The 24,825-nt window shown below is 37.0% G+C and overlaps 1 protein-coding gene across 1 annotated transcript in view; it reads right to left on the bottom strand.

Annotated features, from left to right (window-relative positions):
- Positions 1 to 1,952: 1,952 nt before the first annotated feature.
- The window catches only part of LOC107740249 (nuclear pore complex protein Nup160-like), a gene marked incomplete at its 3' end in the record, with an annotated part of 49,736 nt that continues 26,863 nt past the window's right edge, over positions 1,953 to 24,825 (bottom strand). Inside the window, exons 18-28 of the mRNA XM_016552609.1 lie at positions 21,377 to 21,513; positions 19,163 to 19,233; positions 18,913 to 19,072; positions 17,623 to 17,692; positions 15,346 to 15,444; positions 11,516 to 11,638; positions 11,330 to 11,425; positions 10,550 to 10,644; positions 10,184 to 10,280; positions 2,306 to 2,411; positions 1,953 to 2,113 (exon numbers count right to left, since the gene is read on the bottom strand). Of these exons, the coding sequence (XP_016408095.1) occupies positions 1,953 to 2,113; positions 2,306 to 2,411; positions 10,184 to 10,280; positions 10,550 to 10,644; positions 11,330 to 11,425; positions 11,516 to 11,638; positions 15,346 to 15,444; positions 17,623 to 17,692; positions 18,913 to 19,072; positions 19,163 to 19,233; positions 21,377 to 21,513 (1,215 nt within the window). The remainder of the gene's footprint in view (positions 2,114 to 2,305; positions 2,412 to 10,183; positions 10,281 to 10,549; positions 10,645 to 11,329; positions 11,426 to 11,515; positions 11,639 to 15,345; positions 15,445 to 17,622; positions 17,693 to 18,912; positions 19,073 to 19,162; positions 19,234 to 21,376; positions 21,514 to 24,825) is intronic.

The following is a 24,825-nucleotide window of genomic DNA, read 5'->3' as shown; positions in this document are numbered from 1 at the left end:
ATGCCATCGAAACATTTCTGAAGACGGTCAGTTCCTCTCAGAGATCTATATAAACCCCCACATATTTCTCTTATAATATATTTTGAACATCGCGAACAGGGAGTTTGATCTGCCTGGTACAGTATTTTCTCCTCTTTCAGACTTCATAAAAATTCCACATTACATTTTTTTTGGGAAATGATTGCAATGCAGCATTTCTAGAACCTAAAACATTCCCACACTGCGGACTCAAAACAAGCGGGCGGTTCTTCGAGCCCTTGTGTGCGATCTAAACTCACCATTCTTGTTTTGGGTTGGTGCCTAGATCATCTCTTCTTCTGCAAAAAACCTTATAATATGTTATATCAACTCATGATTATTCATAACAACAGTTATAATACATCATAATACTTACGTATTTGTGGTTATAAGTTTAAGAGTATGATTATTTATAACACACAATGAACACCATATTAAATCTACTTCATTTACAGAATAATGGACTGTATCATATCTTGACATTGTTTATTTAAGATCTGCACAGTATCTACAGCTTGTGAGTGGTTAGATGTTGAGTGTTATTTGAGTGTTTCCTGTGGAGCTAATGTTAATTGATGTGAGCTTTATACTCCAACTGAAAAAAATGCAATGTTTTATATGGTTACATTTTATTTTGATGGTCCCCTTAATCAATCGACTATAAGCAACTTTGCAACTACATGCCAACTAACTCTCATTAGAGTATTAGTATGCTCAAGAATGGTAGAATCTAGTATGGTAGAGAAAATTGACGTACTTGCAAAGACACTTATAGTCAGTTTATCTGCTGGTTGACCATCAAAATAAAGTGTTAGCAAATATTTACAGTAGCAGACATACTAATACTCTAATGACCGCTAGTTGATATGTAGTTGCAGAGTCACTTATCAACAGCTGTTTAAAGGGTACCATCAAAATAATCCAACTGATATTACAATAAAAATAGTTCAAAGCAAATGTGTCATATTACACATTCATCTGATCTGATATCTGATCTTATGGCTGTTTGAGAGAATTTTTTTTATTATTATTATTATTATTATTATTACTACTTACAAGTGGTCTTTGACCGCTTTAAGTAAAGTAGCATAAGAAAAATGGCAAGATATGAGACTTATAATACATTATAACTATGAACACGTTGCATCCACTTTTACAATTGATTATATTTCTCATTGTGTTATAAATCATCATACTCTTAAAAGCTATAACCACAAATAAGTAAATGTTATAATATATTAAAACTGTTCTTATGAATATTCATGAGATGATACAACATATTATAAGGTTTTTTATAATGCATTATAAATAAAATAAAAATACGGGCTTCATAGAAAGTGTTACCAATATATTTTCTGCCTCATTTTATAAGAAGCCACATCAGATGACAAAAGTTGTTTCAAACACTTGACTGATGTTATGAAGTGAGTATCAATATGTATCGAAAAATCTATATTGTATTATAAATACGGTCTTCATAGAAAGTGTTACCAAACTAACAACTGGTTCCGATTTATAGCTGGTCAACCAGTGCATCTCTAGAACCTGAAACTTTCCCACACTGCTGATTTAAAACAAGCAGGCGGTTCTTCGAGCCCTTGTACGCCATCTGAACTCACCGTTCTTGCTTTGGGTTGGTGCATAGATTGTCTCTTCTGCTCTTTCCTGTTGTGACCGTTAGCGGTGCATTACCATGCGCGCCCCCCTTATGGATTGATCGCCTATGACTGACTGTATTTGTCGTCTGACTGCATGAACCGAACCATGACATTAGTACTGTGACGGTTCGGGACAAATACATGTACTGTTACACCCCTAATATTGTGCTGCTGACTGAGCACTCCATCCAATACATCTGGAAAAAGGGGGGTCGTCTTATAATCAGGGTCGTCTTATATTCGGGCCAATACGGTACAAATGTTTCAGATGCTTACCGCTGCTCCAGACGAGGGCTGCACAATCCATGCGTAGTCCGGATGAACGAGACGCAGGCAGCTGAGGGCAGCTAGATAACAGTTCACCTGCTTCTGGAGACCACGCAGAGTTCGCACCTCACGGCCCAGACGCATACCGTACTCAAACATCACTGTACCGGCTTAAGCACACAAACAATTTACTGTTGGCTTAATGGCCAAATCCTGCCTGAATAAAACAATTACTTTTATTGCTCATTTGAACAATAAAACAATAATAAATAAAGCTGCAGGAGGATTTATTTTTACTTAATATTTAATCCTTTCCCCCACAAAACTTGAAACGTCACTGTAACGCTGACCATCAGTTTTACCTTTCCTATAGTTGTGACGATTGATATGAAAAGCATACAGAAGCTCATAGTAGTTGTGAGTCATGAGGTCCACAGCTCTCGCACGAGACTCAATAATGCTGACCACCTGAAGAACACAAAGCACAAAACAACACAATAAGCTTGCTAAAAATACAAGTAAGAATTGAAGACAGGGCTCGACAATAAGAATGGCCTAGGGACAGTGACGTTCTGGAGATATTTGATAAGGATGTATCCTTTTTTTTACTTGTAAACTAGGGCTGCATGATAAATCGCATGCGATATTTAACGCGTATCTTATCAGTAAAGCCGGTTCTGTAATCAGCGGTAAATCTCCATCACGTGCGGGCTTTCACATTGAGCAGCATTAACTACACAGAGCCGTTGTTCACTGAGGAGCTGCGCAAAACCACGTTCATATTCGCGCGATTTTTTGCACAGCTCGTCAGTCAACAACGGCTCTGTGTAGTTAATGCTGCTCAATGTGAAAGCACGCAGGTGATGGAGATTTACCGCTGATTACAGAACTGGATTTCTGACAAGATGCGCGTTAAATATCGCATGCGATTTATCGTGCAGCCCTATTGTAAACTTAAACTGAAAGTTATTGTGAATTTGCAGAATTTAAATATGTCATAAAGGTAAAGTTATGTAGCTGGCTATAAATTTTGTCGAAACTGTAAGAATGCCTTGTGAAAAGTGCAGTATAAATTCAAGAAGTAGAATTCAAGCACGTTTAAGCAGTGGCAGCTGGGGGAAGCTAATAATTATCAATTTACCAAATTTACATAATAATCAATATTAAATTTACAGTCACTCTCTCAACAGCACGTTTAGGAACTACCTCACAGCTGTGACAATTTGATTCCAACGGAATATAACAAGAGTATAGGGTACAATATATTATTAAAGAAAATGAAAAAAGGAAACGCAAATGTACGCTCTGCCATTCTGGATATAGCAGAAGAACAGGACACAGGAGAAGAAAGTTTAACAATCATTTCAAGAATAAAAAGAAAAAAAAATTGATGTAATTTACGGTTATTTTAATGTTTACATCAAAGGTCAAAGGCAAAGACTTTGGTAAATTAAATGAGATTAAATCCATAAAAGTATGTTTTAACAACTTACTTGACAGGGCTGAAAGAATAATAAATCAGAGTGTCTATTTACACTAAATAGGTGCTATTTACACTAGCTCCGCCCACCAATGTCTGGTTGGCGTAGACAACATTACAAAAGATGCGCGTAGTACAAAAGGCTCAGTGGTGTAGGGCGTAAAGCGCATAGTAGCATCTTTTGACGCAATGGACCCGAGTTTGAAATCAATTTTTTGCACTAAGTATAAAAGTCCCTTTAAGGCAAGTCATTTCACTAGGCGGCCATCTTTGAAACGCCTCTTGGGCATGCAGGTGCAGCTCCTATCTCTTTGAATGGGGAAACATCAAATTCTCCAAAACGGTTCACTAAGCTTACAATTAAATTTCACATTTGAAATCACCAATGAAATCTGACAACAACTGTCTCATAAATGTTGTTTCTTTTGCTTTAAAAAAAGATTATTTTTCAGGCTAGACCAGCCAGTGCGCATACGCAGTCCTAAGCGCACGTCTCAGAACGCTGACTGTTTTTATAGCAACCGGGACCTCTAATGGCAGCTGCAGTGATGCACTGACCTTACCGATTAGCGATTGGCTCTTTTATTCAGAAAATGGGGCATCCTTCAATAAAGCGGCCATATTGAAAGTTGCATTTTTCAAAGCAGCATCTACTATTTACAGAGAGTTAGTTTACAGACCGATCTCAAAGGCAGTATCCTCACAACTATATTTCTTAGAGAAAAATTGTATCTGTGAGAATTTCCAGTCAGGATTTAGACTGTATCATAGTACTGAGACTGCTCTCATCATAGTTTCAAATGACCTGCTCTTATCATCTGATCATGGTTGCATTTCCCTATTAGTGCTACTGGATCTTAGCGCTGCGTTCGACACTATTGACCACAACATTCTTTTCAGTGGCCTAGAAAATTATGTTGCCATTAGTGGAATTGCATTGGCATGGTTCAAATCATACTTATCTGACCGTCATCAATTTCTAGCAGTGAATGGTGAGGTATCATATTGATCACAAATGCAGTATGGAGTACCACAAGGTTTAGTACTTGGACCGTTGCTTTTCACGCTTTACATGTTACCCTTGGGAGATATCATCAGGAAACATGGTGTTAAATTTCACTGTTATGCTAATGATACTCAGTTCTATATTTCGTCGCGGCCCGACGAAGCATACCGATTTGCAAAACTAACGGAATGCATAGTTGATATAAAAAAACTGGACAACTAGTAATTTCCTACTGCTAAATTCTGAAAAAAAAAAAAAACAGGTGTTAATATCGGACCAAAAACCTCCGCATGTAATAACCAAGAACACTGTCTAAACACTTGATGGCTGCTCTATCAATTCTTCATTATCAGTTAGGAACCTAGGTGTGCTATTTGATAGCAATCTATCATTTAAAAGCCACGTTTCTAGCATTTGTAAAACTGCATTTTTCCATCTTAAAAATATATCTAAATTACGACCTATGCTCTCAATGTCAAATGCAGAAACGTTAATTCATGTGTTCATGACCTCAAGGTTAGATTATTGTAATGCTTTATTGGGTGGTTGCTCTGCACACTTAAACCAACTCCAGCTGAGTTCGTACTAGAACCAGAAAGTATGACATATTAGCCTGGTTCTGTCAACTCTGCACTGGCTCCCTATTTAACATCGTACACATTTTAAAATCTTGTTAATTTTAAAGTTTAGCTCCTTCAGTACTTCAGCGAGCTCTTATCGCATTATAGTCCTTCCCATCTCTATAACCTGGCTTACACATAACACACTATCACATTTCTATAATTCAAATCAGTTAAAGGATTGTTAGGCTGCATTAATTAGGTAAACTGGAATGTACTCGGTTACTAACGTAACCTCGGTTCCCTGAGATACAGGAACGAGTACTGCATCGCTATGGGGAAAAGTAATTTTTCTCCGATAACTGAAGCCTTTTTTTCAATAATGCAGTGTAACTGCACGGCCATTGGTTTGTGCAGTGTATTTAAAAACGAACCAATGGTTTGGCAGTGGAGCTGCACGAGCCTATGGCAACGAAGCCCGCCAGAGCCTGCCACAATGGGCAGGGTCATCTGGCTATATAAACAGGCATTTCGCCATGGGATCCTCAGGTAACTTTGACTGAAACGACGACACTGAGTTGTGCAGCTACATAGCATGGCTAGTTATGCAGTACTCATTTTCCCCTTCACTCATACTGCGTCGCTAAGACGCTATGGGGAACCAGTACAATCCAGCCGTGCTATGCTAGAAGAACGACCAATATTAACTCGCCTTAAGCACCCAAGGGGGCTTAGAGGGTCCAAGTATTCAGCAGGGCAAACTCTGCAGGAGGCAAGAGGGCCAAACTCATCGAGGTCAGCCCCGGCCTTGAGTGTGGAAGGGGAACGTCCCTTTTCCAGCAACTCTTGGAAGGAGGACAATATCACTGGTATGTCGCAGGAGGTTGGGTCTTTGCTGCGGGTGACGCACCAGGCGGAGAAGACCGACCATTTAAGCGAAAGCGTACAGGAGGAGATTGAGACAAGCGTAGGCCAACGCATCCCTGTTTTTCGAAAAGTAAGTTAAGCAGTGAAAGTTGTCTTTTGAGGCAAAAAGACTGACCTCTGCTGCCCAAAAATCTCCCAAATTTTCTGAACTGTTTGCAGATGGAGCATTGCTCCGAGACAGCATGTCTGCTCCCTGGTTCAGTATGCCCGGAACATGCGTTGCTCTCAGTGAACGCAAGTTGAGGTGTGCCCATTCCAAGATGTGCTCTGCTAGGAAGAAGAGACGCCTTGAAGTAAGCCCGCCCTGGAGATTTATGTAGGACAGGTATCCTTTCAGGTCTGGCAGGAAGGTCCAGAGGGCTTGACACACTGCCAGCATTTCCAGGCAGTTGATATGCGACCGGCTTTCCTCCTTTGACCAGGAGCCGGAAGCCAGTTTGCCCTCGCACAGAGCTCACCAACCTGTGCTGGACGCATCTGTTGAGACAACCTTCCTTCTGCAGACCATGCCGAGTCATGCCCTTTTCCAGCCACTGGGGGCTCTTCCAAGGGGCCAGAGCTGCCATGCAGGCCTGGTCTACCTTGATACAAAGGCGTCCGTGACGTCAAGCTTGATTTCAGCCAATACTGCAGTGGCCTCATGCGAAGCAGGCCCAACTGTAGCACCGGAGATGTGGAGGCCATGAGGCCCAGCATCTTCTGAACCAACCTGAGAGGGCGGGAGGCTCCAATTTTGAATGAGGCCATAAGCTGCTGTATGGCCAGAGCACGTTCTGGCGCGACAACCACCCTCATTTGGGTCGAGTCGAAAACTGCTCCCAGGAAGGAGATCCGTTGGCTGGGGGACAGTGAGCTTCTGGCAAAGTTAACCCTGAGTCCCAGGCATTCCAAGTGGCTGAGGAGGAGGGATTTGTGGGATAGAAGCTCGGCCTCCGACTGGGCTAAGACCAGCCAGTCGTCGAGGTAATTCAGAATGCGAATTCCCATCTGTCTCAAGAGGTTCAGGTGCCTGAGGTCGAGGATGGGCCGTAGGCCGCCATCCTTTTTTGGGACCAGGAAGTAACAGCTGTAGAAGCCTGACTCGCTCTGAGCTGGGGGAACCGTCTCCACGGCTCCTTTTGCCAGCAAATTCATCACCTCGGCATCTTATTATCCCCAAAACCCAATCTGACACTCCGGGGATGGCCTGCCAGGCCTTGGCCTGTGTGGCAAGGGGTTGGATTGACTCAAGTGTCAAGTCGCCGTGCGGGGACTTGGTTCTCGTGATACATGGAAGAGGAATTTTACTCTCTTTTTGAGTATGTTTGTGTTTTATTTTGCCCGCTATCACAGCGGCTTGTTGTATTGGCACAAGAGTGGGCCCCATGTTTACAACAGACACATTGACCTCTGCACTCGATACTGAACGGGGTGCTTGGAGGAATACTCGAGGCTGCTTGAGGGGTGGTCCGGCTGCAGCGAGACTTTGCCCCTTTCTCTTCCTGTACTTTAAATCAAGATGACGCCTGAGGCACATTTCACTTAGGAAATGGGTAGCGCTTTGCCGAGTGGAAGCGCTGTCGGGGCTCAGGCTTGGGTGCAGAGTGCGCAGGATTCGCGGGCTGCTGAGTAAGCGCAGACTTGGGGCAACCAGGAGCAGCTGCAGAGCTGGAATGCTTGGGCAGGAAGTGCCGCATTGCCTGGGACGACTTCTGTGCAGTAGTGAAGCGTTCAGCGAAGCCTTCAACAGCAGGTCCAAACAGGCCAGTGGGGGAGACCTGGGAGTCAAAGAAAGGGACCTTATCCGCATCCTTGATCTCCGTCAGGGTCAACCAGAAGTGGTGCTCGAGCACCACTAAGCTGGCCATCAACCTGCCGATCACCTGAGCCGTGGTCTTTGTGGCGCGTAGAGCCAGGTCGGTCGCGCTGTGCAGCTCTTTGAAAGCGGTGGATTTTTTTGGTCCAGACTCGTCCATGCAGCGGAGGAGTTTGGCCTGAAAGACCTGGAGGACTGCCATTGAATGAAGGCTGCCTGCCCGGCAGAGGACCCCTTGCAGTTTGCTTACCGATCAAACAGTTCTGTGGATGATGCAGTCAACATGGGACTGCATTACATCCTTCAACATCTGGACAAACCAGGGACTTATGCAAGGATCCTGTTTGTGGACTTCAGTTTTAACACCATCATCCCAGATACCCTCCTGATTAAACTGTGGACAGTGTAAGATGGATTCAACATATCATGCGCACCTGCAGCGCTTGTGTACGGAGAAAGCAGAATAAAACTATAGGCTTACATAAAAAGGAATAGCCTATATTTGCCTATACACAAAACGTATTTCACTTAAATCATTGACAGATTAACAAAACGAAAGAAAAAAAAATGTGCTGAGCTTCGGTTTATTGTGATGCGATCCAAAGTTCACGGAAAGGAAAATGAGACGGCAGAAAATAGTTTTCTTTATTTTGCAAAAGCTTTACAGTTTTATTTATTTTGCAAATCTTAACAGTTTTGAATGATGTTTTGCTTCTATTTGTATAACCAACCAGCGTTGGTATGACCATATCGCGCCGACGCCTCACGCGCACAACGACACAACATATTTTGCGACATTGCAGCCTGTTCATTATCAAAATAAAATACAGTTAAAGAAACATAAAAAGTTGCACTGCTCCGTTGTATAATCTGTTGCGTTCAGCATGACCACCGCCTCACTGTGCTGATATAGCCGACGTGAAGGATGATGTCGATGTGAGTGAAGTACAAAGCCTTTTACATAATAAATAATATTTTAGCATCCAGATACGTCGCGAATATGGAAACATCTGGATTCGTACCAATCGAGGCAGGCGTCAGTTTCACCTTAAATTCATTTGTTTTCGGATTGAAGTTTTTATAGCCTACACGCATAGCGTTAACTTTAGAGGATTTGTTGTGGAGAGAAACTAATAATAGTCTATGTATACGTATATATATATATATATATATATATATATGGTGTTTAAAATGTTTTACCGGCATTTTAGCACATTATTTCTGAATATAGCCTAATAATAAAATGCGACGTGAGCCTACGCGACATGGCCTGTTTTTTTCCCCTCTCAAAATGCAATTTTATACGAGTAGCATTTTTTTTAACAATGCAGCAAACATTTTAAAATATCTTAAAAGTACTTTAATGTCTTTAAAGCGTTAACAGATTTTTTTCTTTTGTTTGGTAGCCTATAATTTGGCCAAAATCTAGAAAATATGATGCTGTATTGGCTGTGACTAAGCGCAGCGGGTTAAGATAAGGCTACCAGATCTCTTCCTGTTTTTGTTTTTTTTCTTTTTTGAGTAGAAAACGCTGTACTTTATTATTATTATTAGGCTATTATTATTATAGGCAAAGAAAAAGTTTGAAAAATAACGTTATTAACCGGTATTTTTTCTAGGCAAACCAGTTTCGGAACGGTAATAATACAGAGGAACGCAGGAACAGAAACGTTAAAATATCGATTCTGCTCTGAGTGAACCGATTGAATTTTTTATTTTTATTATAAGAGACTTCTTTAAAAAACATTACAAGTCTTACTGATCCCAAACTTTTGAGCGGTAATGTGTGTATATATATATATATATATATATATATATATATGGTGTTTAAAATGTTTTACCGGCATTTTAGCACATTATTTCTGAATATAGCCTAATAATAAAATGCGACGTGAGCCTACGCGACATGGCCTGTTTTTTTCCCCTCTCAAAATGCAATTTTATACGAGTAGCATTTTTTTTAACAATGCAGCAAACATTTTAAAATATCTTAAAAGTACTTTAATGTCTTTAAAGCGTTAACAGATTTTTTTCTTTTGTTTGGTAGCCTATAATTTGGCCAAAATCTAGAAAATATGATGCTGTATTGGCTGTGACTAAGCGCAGCGGGTTAAGATAAGGCTACCAGATCTCTTCCTGTTTTTGTTTTTTTTCTTTTTTGAGTAGAAAACGCTGTACTTTATTATTATTATTAGGCTATTATTATTATAGGCAAAGAAAAAGTTTGAAAAATAACGTTATTAACCGGCATTTTTTCTAGGCAAACCAGTTTCGGAACGGTAATAATACAGAGGAACGCAGGAACAGAAACGTTAAAATATCGATTCTGCTCTGAGTGAACCGACTGGATTTTTTTTTTTCATTTTCAAGCCCTGCCTAGAGCTAAGAAAATATGCTATTTTCACTTAGTATTAATAGCATCTATCGCTAAATACCTGTAAGGTACATGTATGAGTGACTATTCTGACATACCTCATCATGTAAATTAACAAATGAGAACTGGACGAGATCCCTGAGTTGGGCACGCTCGCACAGAACCACCACCAGCTGTCGGAGACAGTCCAGCTGCCTGCAGACACAGACAACACAGAGAGCTCAAGTATTTCATTTTAAACTGTAGCTAAAGGTGATAATACATGGGGCAACTTTTTTGAACAATGTTGCTTGGGCACTTTCCCATTGAGAATGGGCAACAAATTTTTATCTGGATACTTTAGATCAGTCGTGGGCCCTGTCTCTCACCTGGTTGCCCGTTGACGGCAACATTGCCCAGCAGCATTGCTCAAAAAGTTGCCCCGTGTATCATCACCTTAAGAAAATGATGTCAGTGCACAGTACCTGCTAGAATCAGGGTTTTGCGTCAGGGCCTCATATGCCTGACTGTTGTGTCCAAGATCCAGATGATGCTTAAATATACGAGTCCACAGAGCAGCCTGCAATACAAGTGTCAGTTTCTTATTAATAATAAATAGAGATATTCTCAAAATTATGTTTGAGATATACCACAATATATAGATAGCTAAAATGTTTGTTATATTATACAGCAATCTAATCACGGAGATATTATTCTTTTAACCTGACAGATAAGATGTTTTTGGCATCTGGATTTTTGGAATTAATTCAATCTATGACAAAAAACATGAAAATTGTATAAATATTCCACATTTCTGCCAAACTACAATGGTTAATACAGTTACTGTTATTAGGGTATGTGTATAGCATATAAAGGTGATGACTGAAGGAGGAAAATCCTTCTAATTAGTCCATGCATGGCAAAAAAATTTGTCCTGTTTTCCTGGTCACTGTTGTTGAGAATTTCTGTGCGGTTTCATTTATTTCTTCTTCTTTAATGGCGTTTAACAGCGATTTACATAACTAAATCACCATTAAAACTTATTTTTATTGACAAAATGTGTTAGAAAGAATACGCATCTAATTTTATAATTTTTTATACCCACATTTACATTCAGAGGGGAAAAGGTAGCTATGCATTTTAGGGTTAATCCAAACATTCCATCAGACAAAAAAGCAAAAACCATGACAGGATTACACAATTTAATTATGGTAATGAATTAATCTTTCTGAAAAAAAACAAAAACAAACAAACAATGCTATTACCTGGATTCTCTCATCATTGGCAGCTTCAGATATGGCCAGCGTTGCCAAATGAATCACAAGCTCTGGCAAACCAATGTCCTCCAATAACCTCAAAACCTAAACAAATAAACAATTAGAATCATTACATCCCCATTAAGATGCTGAACCATCATTTTAACATGGTCTGTGCATCTAGCAGACACATACCTTGTTGTAATAAAGTAATCGTGGGGCAGTTGTGGTGGCTGCCTCTTCGACTGAACCTGTGAGTTTCATTAAAAACTCTTCTTTATCCACCTCAGCTGCTGCTTCCTGGAAACACTGCAATGCCTAAAACACACATCGCAAACAAAATTTGCAAATAGGCACAATTCGATAGCACTTTTCTGCTTCTGGAACAATTTTGTGAACAATTCTTTTTTTTTTTCTGCAATGCACATATATAAATACGAAAAAAAAAATAATAATAATAATAATAAAAAAATCACATATGGTGCCTGTAGTCCTGCCTTACAGTTTAAAGAGCCAAATGGCCTTTTTGCTCATTCTGGAATGAATGAACAAGTGCTGAACCAGCCAAAAAACTACTATTTCTTTAGCATGATTTCAGTTTCAGAAGTACAATTTAACACTGATGCCTTTATTCAGAATGTTATTGAACTTAATTTAAAAGAAAAAAAAGGTCTTTCTCCATTCTAGCAGATAGCAGTTGTACTTGCAGGGATTACCTGCAAGTACAAGTAAAAATAAAATAGCTAACCAGGAGAGTCAAGAATATAGCCACTAAGAGAAACAATTTTCATTCCCCCCTTTTTTTTGCCTGGTCTCACAAATTTCACGAACCAATTTTGATGATTCACAAGACAAATTAAGAAAATAAATTTCCTATTTACAGTACTCAGCATAAATGAGTACACCCCCTCTGAAACTTAAATTCAGCAATTACCGTATTGTCCCGAATATAAGACGATATTTTTTTCTTGGAAATGCATCTGAAAAAACGCGGTCGTCTTATATTCAGGGTCTAGACTTTGACATGTCAATAATACACCCACAACAATAGGTGGCGCCAAATACACATAAAACGAGTGTGCCATGAAATACGTAATGTAATGCGTGTTGTAAAGATCGCGAGTAAAAACAAAAGAAGCAGAAAACCTTACAGCTGCATGAGTCGTGACTGTCACGTTAGCCTGATGGGACAAAACTCCCTTTGTGATTTTAAAACGTAAGACAGTACCCAGATTTGAAGACTACAGTAAGATTTAACTTCTACTGTTAATAAGATTTTGGTAGGCTACTATTAGATGGATAGCCTAAATGTCCTAATTCAGATGGGCAACCTGTTTTTTTTTTTATGGTATATCAAAAAGTGTATATTTTTTAAATGTGATTGTTGGTACATTTTACCAGTTTTTACCATACTTTCAAAACAAAAATTAAAATAGGAATAAAATAATTGAAGACAAAATGTGTTTTACTGAGAAAAAACAAGATTTGGTTTTTAAAAAGCCTTTTTCCAAAAGGTACATCTGAAAAAGGGGGGGTCGTCTTATAATCAGGGTCATCTTATATTCGGGCTAATACGGTACTCTTTACTTGGAAGGCAGATTAAAATTGTTTGCAAGTAGCAAGTCTGTTTGATTACCAAAGAATGATGTTAAATTTATTCAGGAAAATAAGAAAATAAGAAGTGATAAAATCAGTACACCCTCATGAAAGTTACAAAATAATTTTCTGGTGCAAGTAAAAGGCAATTTTTGATCAACAGGTGAATACACACTGTATTGAATCAATACATTTAAGGAAAATTAATTTCTTGTCAATTAAAAGTGTAACATAGCCCACTGAATCAGACTTAATGCTGACAACAATTGAACCACTTGGGAGAGAATAGTCAGAGGGTGAACCAACTTCAGGGTAAGGCTAAGTAGCCTAATGTTAGTGTAATTCAGGGGCAGTTCTAGACCCTTTTTAGGTGGGCCCACCAACCCCCCAATCCACGTATCCACGTAAACAGAGTCAGTTACATCTTAAGTGAACTTAAACAGTTAAGAAAATTTCGGATATGTGCGTCAATATGACAGATCTGTGCATTTCTTATGTCAATAATTTTAATCAAACAACAAAAGAAAAACAGAGGATCACTCGCTGCTCTAAATTCTGTAGCTTTAATGGGTATTTGTGTATATTTAATTAATACAGTAATACAGATTTCACAAGCACTGTAAAGTTTATTTAGATGAAATCCTAGAACTGCCCCTGGTGTAATCTATTAACTACAAACATAAAACCAGTCTTTTTAGGCAAGTACCAGATATGGGTGTCATGTAGGCCAGGGGTTCCCAAAGTAGGGGTCGGGACCCCCCAGGGGGTCGCGAAACCACGAGGAGGGGTCGCAAGATGATTTCCAGAAATCAAATAATTTTTTAAAGGATTAGAAATAGCATATTTTACCCATAAATAAAAAATTATGTTGAATTAAAAATAAAACTCCAACATGGAGTTTTGTACTCCAGCATGTTGCCCACCCAACTAATTAGGTAAGATTAATGTTGAAATGCAAGTAATGAGTAAATTACTATAAAATTATATTATTGTTGTTAGACTGTTATGTTCCTTTGTGTTGTCATTATGCTATAAGTGCATGTGCGCCATTGTGCAAAACGTTTGTATACTTTAACCACCTCAGAGGAAAGTGGGGGTCCCGAGGTACTGACACTGTTATTTTGGGGGTCGTGGGCAGAAAAAGTTTGGGCACCCCTGATGTAGGCTATTTTTAATAGAACTGAATTTGTATTTATCGTGATCAATTTAATCAAAACATTGTAAGTTACTAATAACGTTTTCATTTCCACGGTTATTCAAACAGCGAAATTATATACAGAAAAAGGGCAAAGAACATTATCACATTATCAAAGAACATCATCACTAACTTCGATCTATTGAGAGTTTAAGCACTCTCAAAAAAACAAAACAAAGACTCATGAGTTAATCCTTCTAAACCCTGTCGAAAGCAGTGGCTGTAAGTTTATTTGAATCATCAGTCTGTCTAGTATATATTGCAGGAGAGTATGTTGAGTTTAAACGTGATATAATCAAATATGTTTATGTCATTGCCAATCGGCGCTAGCGCACTGTATTGATAATGCTACTAACTTGCTTCTGAGTTAACGAATGTTTATATATATACACCTTTTACTTGTTACACTGTTAATAAGTTTGATGTAATTTTGATTGTTAATTTTCCATATTTCTTTCATTTAATTTACAGTTTTACTCAATGGTTCAATGGCCGCTGAGTTTGCCAATCTAAACCACATATTGGACTATTAAAGGAGCAAGGCACTCATATCCTGGCTCTTGAACAGAGTTTGGTTGCTGTTTATTTATATTACACACTTGGAAAGCAAAACGTATAAAGAGAACAGTACAGTAACATGGTTTATAAGCTGTTTTATTGATCTCTTTCTGAGTTTGAAACACGTACTGATTATATGAGACATAATAAATTTTGTTCAGTTGTACTGTATCTTTCAACATACCTTATGAGGTTCATAGATGCTTATTTTGTACTTTAACTAGTAGTAACGAGGGAGAGATGCGACTCGAACTGAGGCGGTTACAGCAATGTCACGCCACATTACAAAGCACCAATTTTTTTGTTAAATTTTTTTTTGTTTTATTGTTTGAATATTGACAGAATTTGAAAGCTGCCACTCTGCTTCATATCAAAAATAAAGCACAAAGCTTATTGTGATTTTATTGGATGTGAGGCAAACTCCAAATAATATTTAGTGTTTTGTTCACACACTAACTGAAAAAGCATAGAGTAAAATAATGATTCTTGGGATTTAAGAATCTATAATGAAATATTACAAATGTATTCATCAAAATAGGAATTGGTTAAACTGGAGTAAATGCCCTACTAGACATACTATTACAGTTAATACAAATGTACAGATTTTCTTACAGAAGGACCCCAGAGGCTGCACAGGACAGACGACACACCACTGGTTATACTTGGATGTTCTTACCTTTTGGCCCTCACCGCTGGCCAGATAGCAATGACCCAAAACAAAACGATAGGATCCCACATTCACCTGGCACCAGGGTCCAACTAACCGAACATATTCCTGTAGTGAGGCCAGAGCCACAATGACAAAAAGGTAAAAAATTATTTATAGGCATTACTAGAACTATATTACTTATTTTAAAAAATTGTTAGTGATATTAAAAATATTATTTTGTGTAGAGCAACTGCAGGCAACATATTCAAATCTAGCTGAAGAACTTTGTTATTCTATTTATTATTTATTATCAGTAAATCAAGACTGTAAACTTCATATTTACCCCATCTGTACAGTCACATGTTAAATTAAGTGGCCCACTAAAATATTACAACAGTTAAAAAATAAAAAAATCAAACTACACTGTATCAGCTGTGTACTGTATGTGCTAGGAAGAGTTTGTTGGAAATTTGACTCGGAAGAACAGCAATAACTAGATACAATAGTAACATTTCTGCGCTCACTGCCACAATGTTACAACCTCTTTATTTTTTCCCTTCACTGTGTGTGTAAGAATAACTGACCAAATCTATTAAAGAGAAAATTTTGGGGTACTTGAATGTAGGGTTGGGAACCGAGAACCGGTCCCGTTTTTTTTTTTTAAAGAACCACTTTTTTTTGGACGTGTGACCAAGCGCTGTGAGCAGCCTTGCGCCAGCGTTTCCCGTAAAGGATGTCACAAACCAAATAACAGAAACACCGCCCTGCCTCTTTAATTTATCTCAACTGGACGGATGTACTGTTACTTCCTCTACAGTCAAAAAGCTGGGTGTTACATTAGATAGCAACTTGTGTTTTGAAAATCATATTTTCCATGTTATAAAAACAGCACTCTTCCATCTTAGAAACATTGCCAAGTTACGAATCATGTTACCGGTTTCTGATGCAGAAAATCTAGTTCATGCATTCATGACCTCTAGACTGGACTATTGTAATGCACTGCTAGGTGGTTGTCCTGCATCTTCAATAAACAAGCTACAGGAGCTACCACTAAATATTGTAGAAATTTAATTTCCTGTAAAGTTGCTTTGCAACGATTTGTATCGTGAAAAGCGCTATACAAATAAACTTGAATTGAATTGAATTAATTACTGAGCACATAATTTCCCATGACGCACACTCTACAGACGCGCTGCTTTAACTGCCGAACACATCGTTTTCCACGACTACGCGCCTTTAATAACTGTGCACGTTGTTTTGTCTGACTGTACATGTACTAAATTACATTATATTTGTCCCATATTGTCATTAATATACATACTGACTTCAACTTGGACCACTAAATAAATACAGTAGACTGCTATTGTTATGCAAGTATGAGGGTTAGATTACTTAGTGTACAGGTCATTTCAAGAGTGATAAACAAAGTGATGGAAAATATATATTTTCATGCATTTTAAATGTTTAAAAATGTGGAAACCACTCATTGCATCACACCATCTCCTGACTGCATTATTATTTGTAAAATAGGGGCTTTATGGAGTGTGTGTACATGGTTAGAAGTATAACAGTTAATATTTCATTAATTTAGGGAAATTAACAAGTGTCTTAGCCCTCAAGGGACTATTTGGCCAACCAGCTTATTCCTGCTTGAAAAGCAAAATGTTATTGATAGTGTAAAAAACATCAACTTTGAAGCACATGTGATTGATGGACTGGATGAAGGTAAAATAGTGAAAAAATAATAAAAGTTAATTTAAATGGAACCGGAATCGGAACCAGGAATCGTTAAGCAAAACTGGAACCTAGGGCTGCACAATTAATCTAATTTCTAATCGCAATTACAATTAGGAGATATCGTCTTTTAAAATTCCGGCAGTTTAATGCCTACAAAAATGACTGGTAAGGGACTACAACGAGTTACTTCCCAGGTCCGTTACGTCAAGAACCCAGAATTTTACATAAACCCCGCCTCCGGGAACACGCAGCAAAGCAATGTGCAATATGAGGCTATGATGAATATATGTAGGCTATACACTGTGCAAACAAGGGTTAAAACAAAAACATTGTCAAAAAACTATTGACTGATGATTACTACTTAAAAACAGGAATTAAAATCACTAAATCAAAAATAAAAAAAGCTAAAAGCAAAAACTAAATATTAACTGGTGCGAGGAACACACACATTCACTGATCTGAAGACCGTAATTATAGTTCCTTTGCTGTTGTATTTTTATGAGGACCATATACAATCCGGCAAATCATATTTCTGGGAAAATAGACAAGTGATAACTGGTGTCTCACCTGCAGTTGTGTATACTGGCAGTTTAACATCAGGCATTCAGGAAAGAGGAAACTGGGATTGCTGGGCCAGCTAGTGAAATGATGTAAGGGAAATACTGAACTCATGAATTACACCTCACCCAGATGCTTTACAATCAAGAACTGGCTGAAAATATCAAATGTCTAGTAGTAATGTTTCTTTTGAAAAGACTAGAAAACTTTGTTGGCATTAATGGAAGTGCATTAGCATGGTTCAAATCGTACTTATCTGACCGCCATCAATTCGTAGCAGTGAATGAAGAGGTATCATATCCAGTGTTGGGGAAAGTTGCTTTTAAAGGGGTCATATGATGCTGTCTCCTAGACGGCCACCAGGACAAGACCACAGGAACCAGTAGAGTCCTCTGCACAATGTGACATTGCTGCAGCCTAGAATTGAACTGCTGGTTTTGTCTGGCCAGAGGAGAACTGGCCCCCTGACTGAGCCTGGTTTCTACCAAGGTTTTTTCTCCATTCTGTCACCGTTGGAGTTTTGGTTCCTCTGGCTTGCTTAGACACTTAATTTCCAGCGATATCATCGACTTGATTGCACAGATACTATTTAAACTGAACTGAGCTGGATGATGACATCACTGAATTCAATGATGAACTGCCTTTAACTGAAAATTGGGTGTTTACTATTGTCATTTTGCATTAATGACACACTATTTTCCTAATTAATGCTGTATAGTTGCTTTGACACAATCTGAATTGTTAAAAGCGCTATATAAATAAAGGTGACTTGACGTCAAAAGTAGCAGTACTTAGGCACCAAGTTGATACTAAAATGAGAACCGATATTTAATACATGAAATGAGCTGATTGACAGGCGACTGCTTTAAAATGCTCAAGTGCAGATGAAAGTCTGTGTGCTCTAACAGGCACCCGGGGCTGTGTGCGTCTCTGCTTGTATAATCCAAAATACTTGTATGACAAATATTTACACAGTCAATTATGTCTAAAGGGACTATGAACAAATCTTTATGTTGTACTGTGTTTCTTTGCTCTCTGTATCTCTGACGTTTTACTAATATGTTGAGGCTATATATGTGTTTAGTTCAAAATTACTTGACATTTACGATATAATTGTTTTACATTTTAATTATTAAATTTTTTTTTAATTCAAGTATAGATCAAGTACCAAAGTTTTGTACTTTTGGTACCGAAATTCATATAGAGAATCATTAAATTCAATTAATATTGGTACCGACTACTGAAACTTTGCTATCATGACAACACTGGTGTCCAGCATACTACACATCAAGAGGATACAGAAACTGGCAGAGTAGTGTCAGGACACTGGAGATCATTTGTGACCAGTGCAACATGGTCTGATTGCCCTCCACATCCTGCTGGGAGAAGATCTGAGACATGATGGCTTTACGGGCCACATTCTGGTAGAACAACTCCACCACAGTTTGAGGATTCAACACTAAAATAAAAAAAGAAACACAGCGTGTTCAATCAGCGTTCTCATCATCCGTCATACACTGTCTATACTGAAGCAATTCATTCATTTTACCTGATCTTCTAGATGTAGGAGTTGTGGAGTCGGACAGCTCCAAAACAGACAGATGCTGAAGATCAGCATTTCTAAACAGAGATAGATAACACATGAAATAAGTAAACACAGTAACAATTTTATAACTCAAAGATAAACCAAAAGAAATTGCAAGTCTATGTAGTATCTCTTCTAAAAAATACAATAAAATATTATTATAAACAAATAAGGCACCAGGGTAGTGAAGGATTTCTATTAGGGCAGTATAAAATGTTTGATGAACCATCCCTGCAGCTTATGACTCCCTTTAATTGGATTTTGAAAAAAGGTATAAGTTCTCCTCTCCCAAAACAAATAAAAAAAAAACATACTGATATGCCAATGTCATTAAGGTAGTTTCCATAAACACCAAAGTTGTTTTATTTGTTTAGAACTGTTTATATCTCTCTTAATAGATAAAAATCAAACTGGTTTTTACACTAAGATTTGCAATCCAGCAACTGTAAGAATTAATGCTAATTTAACCAATCCCTGTGTTATTTATGGTAGCTCACATTTCTGTCTTATTTTTGTAGTTTTAGTGGGAGAAAGCAACACTAGCTAAGCAAAAGCTGAGCCCAAACAAATTGAACAATTAGTGGATATGGTGGGTGTTGAAGCAGCAGGACTTCAACACCCACCATATCTTTTTATATACAAGTTTTTTTTATATACAGGGGTGTTGTTTTATATACATTTATATACCTGGCTCTTAATGCATTGTGTTTCCTTCTTGAGCATCAGTGAATCAGTGGACTCATGAACATCTCATGAAACTCATCACAAAAAAAAAAGTTGTGGATCATCGAGGTGATGACAACATGGTAAAGTTTACTTACCTCTTCCACAGCACTGTGAATGTTTAATGGAATGTATAACAGATTAAGCTTAATCACATTGGGTTTGTTTATACTTGTGACTTTGATAAAGCTTAGATAACATTTTATGACAAATTAATACAGAAAACCAAACAATTTCACATACTTTTTTTTGCCACTGTATGTAACTCATCACATGTCTAAGAACCAGGCTCAATATCTTCTTGATATTTCTGGTGAAGGCCATAGGTCAATTAGGCAGCCGTATACTAGGGCTGTGCTGGTCAGTGTGACAACCACCCACTGTGGTGGAACGGCAGAACACATTTTTGCACATGATTTTTTTTTACATGGATATTAGGACACAAATGAAGTAGAATGCTTTGCTTACAAAATAAATAATTGGTTAACAGCCAAACATTATATCGCGACCATGGAAACATTTGGATTCATGCCAAATAAGAGAGGTATTTGAGCACATAAATTTGAATTAAGCCATATGTGGCATTGCGTTCCGTTTTGTTGGCTGGTCAGTCAAATTTCAATGAATGAAACAATATAGCATGAGTTATTCCACTGGATATGGAATCTTTTGTTTCTTTTCCCAAATCCTCACATCTTACCTTCTATTTTCACAGAGGGTTATAAAAGTTAATTTTTTCCCCTTTCCTTCATTTTTATGCACTATTTTTGCATTCTTTACTATGGTTTAAAAAAAAAAATGCTATAGACCAGATACCTTTTTATTTCCCAAAACAGGGCTCGACAGTGTGAGCATTTCACAAAAAAACAGGTGTGCAAACTGTAAAATGTATTTCGGACCACATGTGCAAATAAAACAAGTACAAAGTCTAAAAGGGAGGCAAATTAATGTGGAGGGAACAAATTAATTAAACATGGCCACGAATTAAGTTGTGGGGGTGAATTCTTAATATCTACTTTTTCCATGTGATGTACGGGGCTTCATAGTATAAAGCATTTCATAGGTAATCACCAGTTTCACTTTCCCCAGCAACATAACATCCATTATATATGTCTTGCTCCTGCGTAAGAAACAATTAACTTTTTTGACTATTTACAAAGTGTCAATTGCTTTGGATAATTGGGAGAAAACGTGAAACATAGCTCTGGCCTGCTCGTTTCCCACAGCCCTCTCAAAACGCATAGCCTCATAACCTCATATGTATATGATAAATAAAGCATTTATCTTTGTGAGGAATGTAATTAAACTTGACTTAGTTCTGAAACTTCTATTGATTTCTAAGTTCAAGGACTTTAACTTTGCCACCATTACAACCCTACCATATACACACATTTGCAATAGGAATCATGGCTTAAATATAATATTTTTTTTTTTGGATTGGGTGTCTGGACTCACAGTATGTCAAGTGGAACGGATGAGGACAGTGTCAGGCTCATCTGTTTGAGCAGGTGATACGTGCACAGCAGATTAGAGCATCGAGATATCAAGTCTTGCTGCAGCTGCAATAACTGAGAACCTCCTGGAACAAATACCTGCACACACAATCAATAAACAGAGTACAGAGGCTAGGATTGTCAACAGGGCTTAAAAAATATATATATATTTTTTTTCACTTAAATATTTTCCAAATTCAAACTGTATTTAAACTGTTCTACAGAATTCTTTTTCAGTTAGGGGAACACCAGGTTTTTAAGTCACTGTGTTACATTTTCTTTTTTTTTTTTTCTCCATTTTATGTTTATTCTGTACATTCATTTGAGTACAATCATATAGCATATTTCAAGTTACATATAATGCTCAATGCAATGTCTTTACAATATATAGACATGGACAATTACCTAATGTGTTTCAAATATAAATTATACTCAAAATTCGTTAAATTGTATCAAAGTACAAATTTTTTTATAAAGTAACAAGTTAAAAAAAAAAAAACACACACGCACAAAAAGTAACTATATACATCCAGGGTTAGAACGTGTCCTAATTCAGTTCCATCCAGAATTACCTCAAATTACTTTCATTATGTATGTAGATATTAAACAGAGCACGTATATGTACACACTAGGGATGTAACGGTATGAAAATTTAATATCACGGTTATAGTGACCAAAGTTATCACGATTATCAATATTATCACGGTTTTGTTAAAATTAGATGAACATGTTCAAAAAGAACTGATCATGAAAGACCTCTTACAGTACTTAACATTTCACTTACACTTAACATTTACATTAAAAATGTCAGAGTAATGAGGTTTTGAATGTGTAGGCTTCGAGCCACCACTTTGAGCAGTCGTGTTCAAAAGAATTTAATTAAATCCATTGAAATCAATTGAGTTCACACTGGTAATATTCAAATACAATTTCTCAAATATTAATTCAAATACGGTTTTGATGATAATTCAATTTTAAACGATAATACTAACCGTCAGGGCATTTTATCGTGATTTATCGTGAAACCAGTAATTGTTCCATCCCTAGTACACACACACACACACACAAGCATAAATTATATACATATATCCATCTATACATTAATCATCTCCTACTTTTTTATAGCAGCAAAATCAGACCTTCTTTCTGATACATAATCAATCCATTGCCTCCATTTTCCCAGAAACACATACTTCTTTAAATTAATAAAAACAAGTGATCTTTTCCATCATAAATCTCTATGGTCACATCTATCCAATTATCTAAAGTTGGTCGCTCTTGTTTTAACCATTTACGTGTGATTGCTTTCTTACTGGCTGCCAAAAGCACACCCATCAGGTATTTATTATCTACTGTTACTATATCTGGACATACAGTACTGTGTTACATTTTCAAGGCAGTTCCAGAGATAATTTAGTTTTTGGATTTAGCCTTAGTTTTTGACAAAAACAATGGTGCATAAACTGTAAAATTACTGTAAAAAGCATAATTTACAGTTCAGATACATGTTTTTACAAAAACAAAAGGTTTTGTAAAATGATAAACTTTACATTTCAGCCTTTGAACCCCTTTAAAGAAAATGGATGAGTCAAAAGTATTAATTATTATATTAATTTAAACTATTATTATCATTAAATTATTATATCAATTAAACAACATAAATTAGGGGTGTGCGATATTAACAAAAAATGATATCTCAATAATTTTCTGGGATTTTATCAATAACGATAATTACACAATATTTTGCTGAGTGTGTTACTGTGCTGATATCTTAAGGACTACAATGGACAGCTGACTCCTAAAGTTTTTGATATTCTTCATATACTGTGGTCAGTTCACAGCAGTGATAGAAATTAATTATTTCCATCAAGTTTTATGGGCATTTTTACCTTTAAGCCATTTTTTTCTAAAAGTATGTACCATCTTTTGAGTGAAATTCTTGCATTTGGGCAAGCAAATGAAATCAGTATCAACAAAATTTATCTTAAATCTTTAGCTGCATTAGAAGTGGCATTTAGATGCATTTACACACTGTTTAATGCAGCTCTGAGGGACATGGAATACTTTAACCTGCAGTTACAAATGCATAAATAATGTTTTGATATTTTAAACATAAAACATTGAAAACTGATGTTTTAAACTATTTAAAAAATGAAAAGGTACCTTAAATGTGAAATTAAAACCGCCAGTAGATGGCAGCAAGTCACTGTTAGTAAGTGGTTCACTGCGATTGAACCGAATCATTTAAATTGGTTGATTATTTCTGGAACAAAACACCGTCCTGTTACTCAGAGACGCAAAACAGCGCTGTGGCTGTGTTCGGAATGATTTTTGTTGGAGAAATAGAGCAAAAACAGGTTAATATGGTGTCTAAAACGTAAGTCATATTAACTTCTTGTTTATTGAACTGTTGTATAAAATAAATAACACATTTGTAATCATGCTGACTTTGAGAAGTCACATATATATTCTTGCATCAAACTGTTTTTTGCTGTAATTCTTGTAAAAGATTTACATTTGAGAGAATTTCTCAATTTTTAAATGAATAAAAAGTGGTTAAACAGGGCTCTGCGCGTATTCTTTTAAAATTAAAAAAAAAATTCAGGAGCAGAGTCAAAAATTTCAGGAGCACCTTCTAATCAATAATCAAAAATTCTGATCAAATATTAGCCTTCCCATTACGAGATGATATTTGACTCCTTAAAGTGATTTACAGGGAATTTAGTTTTTACACCTTTGTAATGGCATTTTTCTAACTTTATTAAAAGTATGTCATCTTTTATGTCAAATTAAAAAATATATACATTTATAAGCTTTTTAAAATTTCTAATTAAAACAACAGAATTAACTATATGAAATTATATAAATATATACATTTTCTGCCCCATATCTTGAATTATGTGATCATTCTAAATGCATTTGAATAGACTGATTCTTGCCGTGAAAGAACGCGCACTAGTCTAAACTACTAAGACTTCTTCACGTAATGTATGCGTGCACTCTGTAGGTGTGTTTTGTTTGCTTTTCGCGATATACTCGATAATATCAAATCGCACATCGTTAAAACAATTACGATATTATCGCAAACCATACAAAAGGTTCCCACTCTTTCATGAACACCAGATTCAAGGACTTTCAAGTACTTTTTAAAGCACTATTTATTTAATTTCAAGCACCTATCAAATTCACACCCCAGCATATGTAGTATCATGAAAGACCTGTTACAGTACTTAACTTTTCACTTACACTTAACATTTACATTAAAAATGTCAGAGTAATGAGGTTTTGAATGTGTAGGCTTCGAGCCACCACTTTGAGCAGTCGTGTTCAAAAGAATTTAATTAAATCCATTGAAATCAATTGAGTTCACACTGGTAATATTCAAATACAATTTCTCAAATATTAATAAAA

The sequence above is a fragment of the Sinocyclocheilus rhinocerous genome, unplaced genomic scaffold (assembly GCF_001515625.1).
Source record: "Sinocyclocheilus rhinocerous isolate Xijiao unplaced genomic scaffold, SAMN03320098_v1.1 scaffold1366, whole genome shotgun sequence".
In the NCBI taxonomy this organism is placed as follows: domain Eukaryota; kingdom Metazoa; phylum Chordata; class Actinopteri; order Cypriniformes; family Cyprinidae; genus Sinocyclocheilus; species Sinocyclocheilus rhinocerous.
The sequence above is the reverse complement of the archived record's forward strand: the minus strand, read 5'-3'. Positions and strand labels throughout refer to the sequence as shown.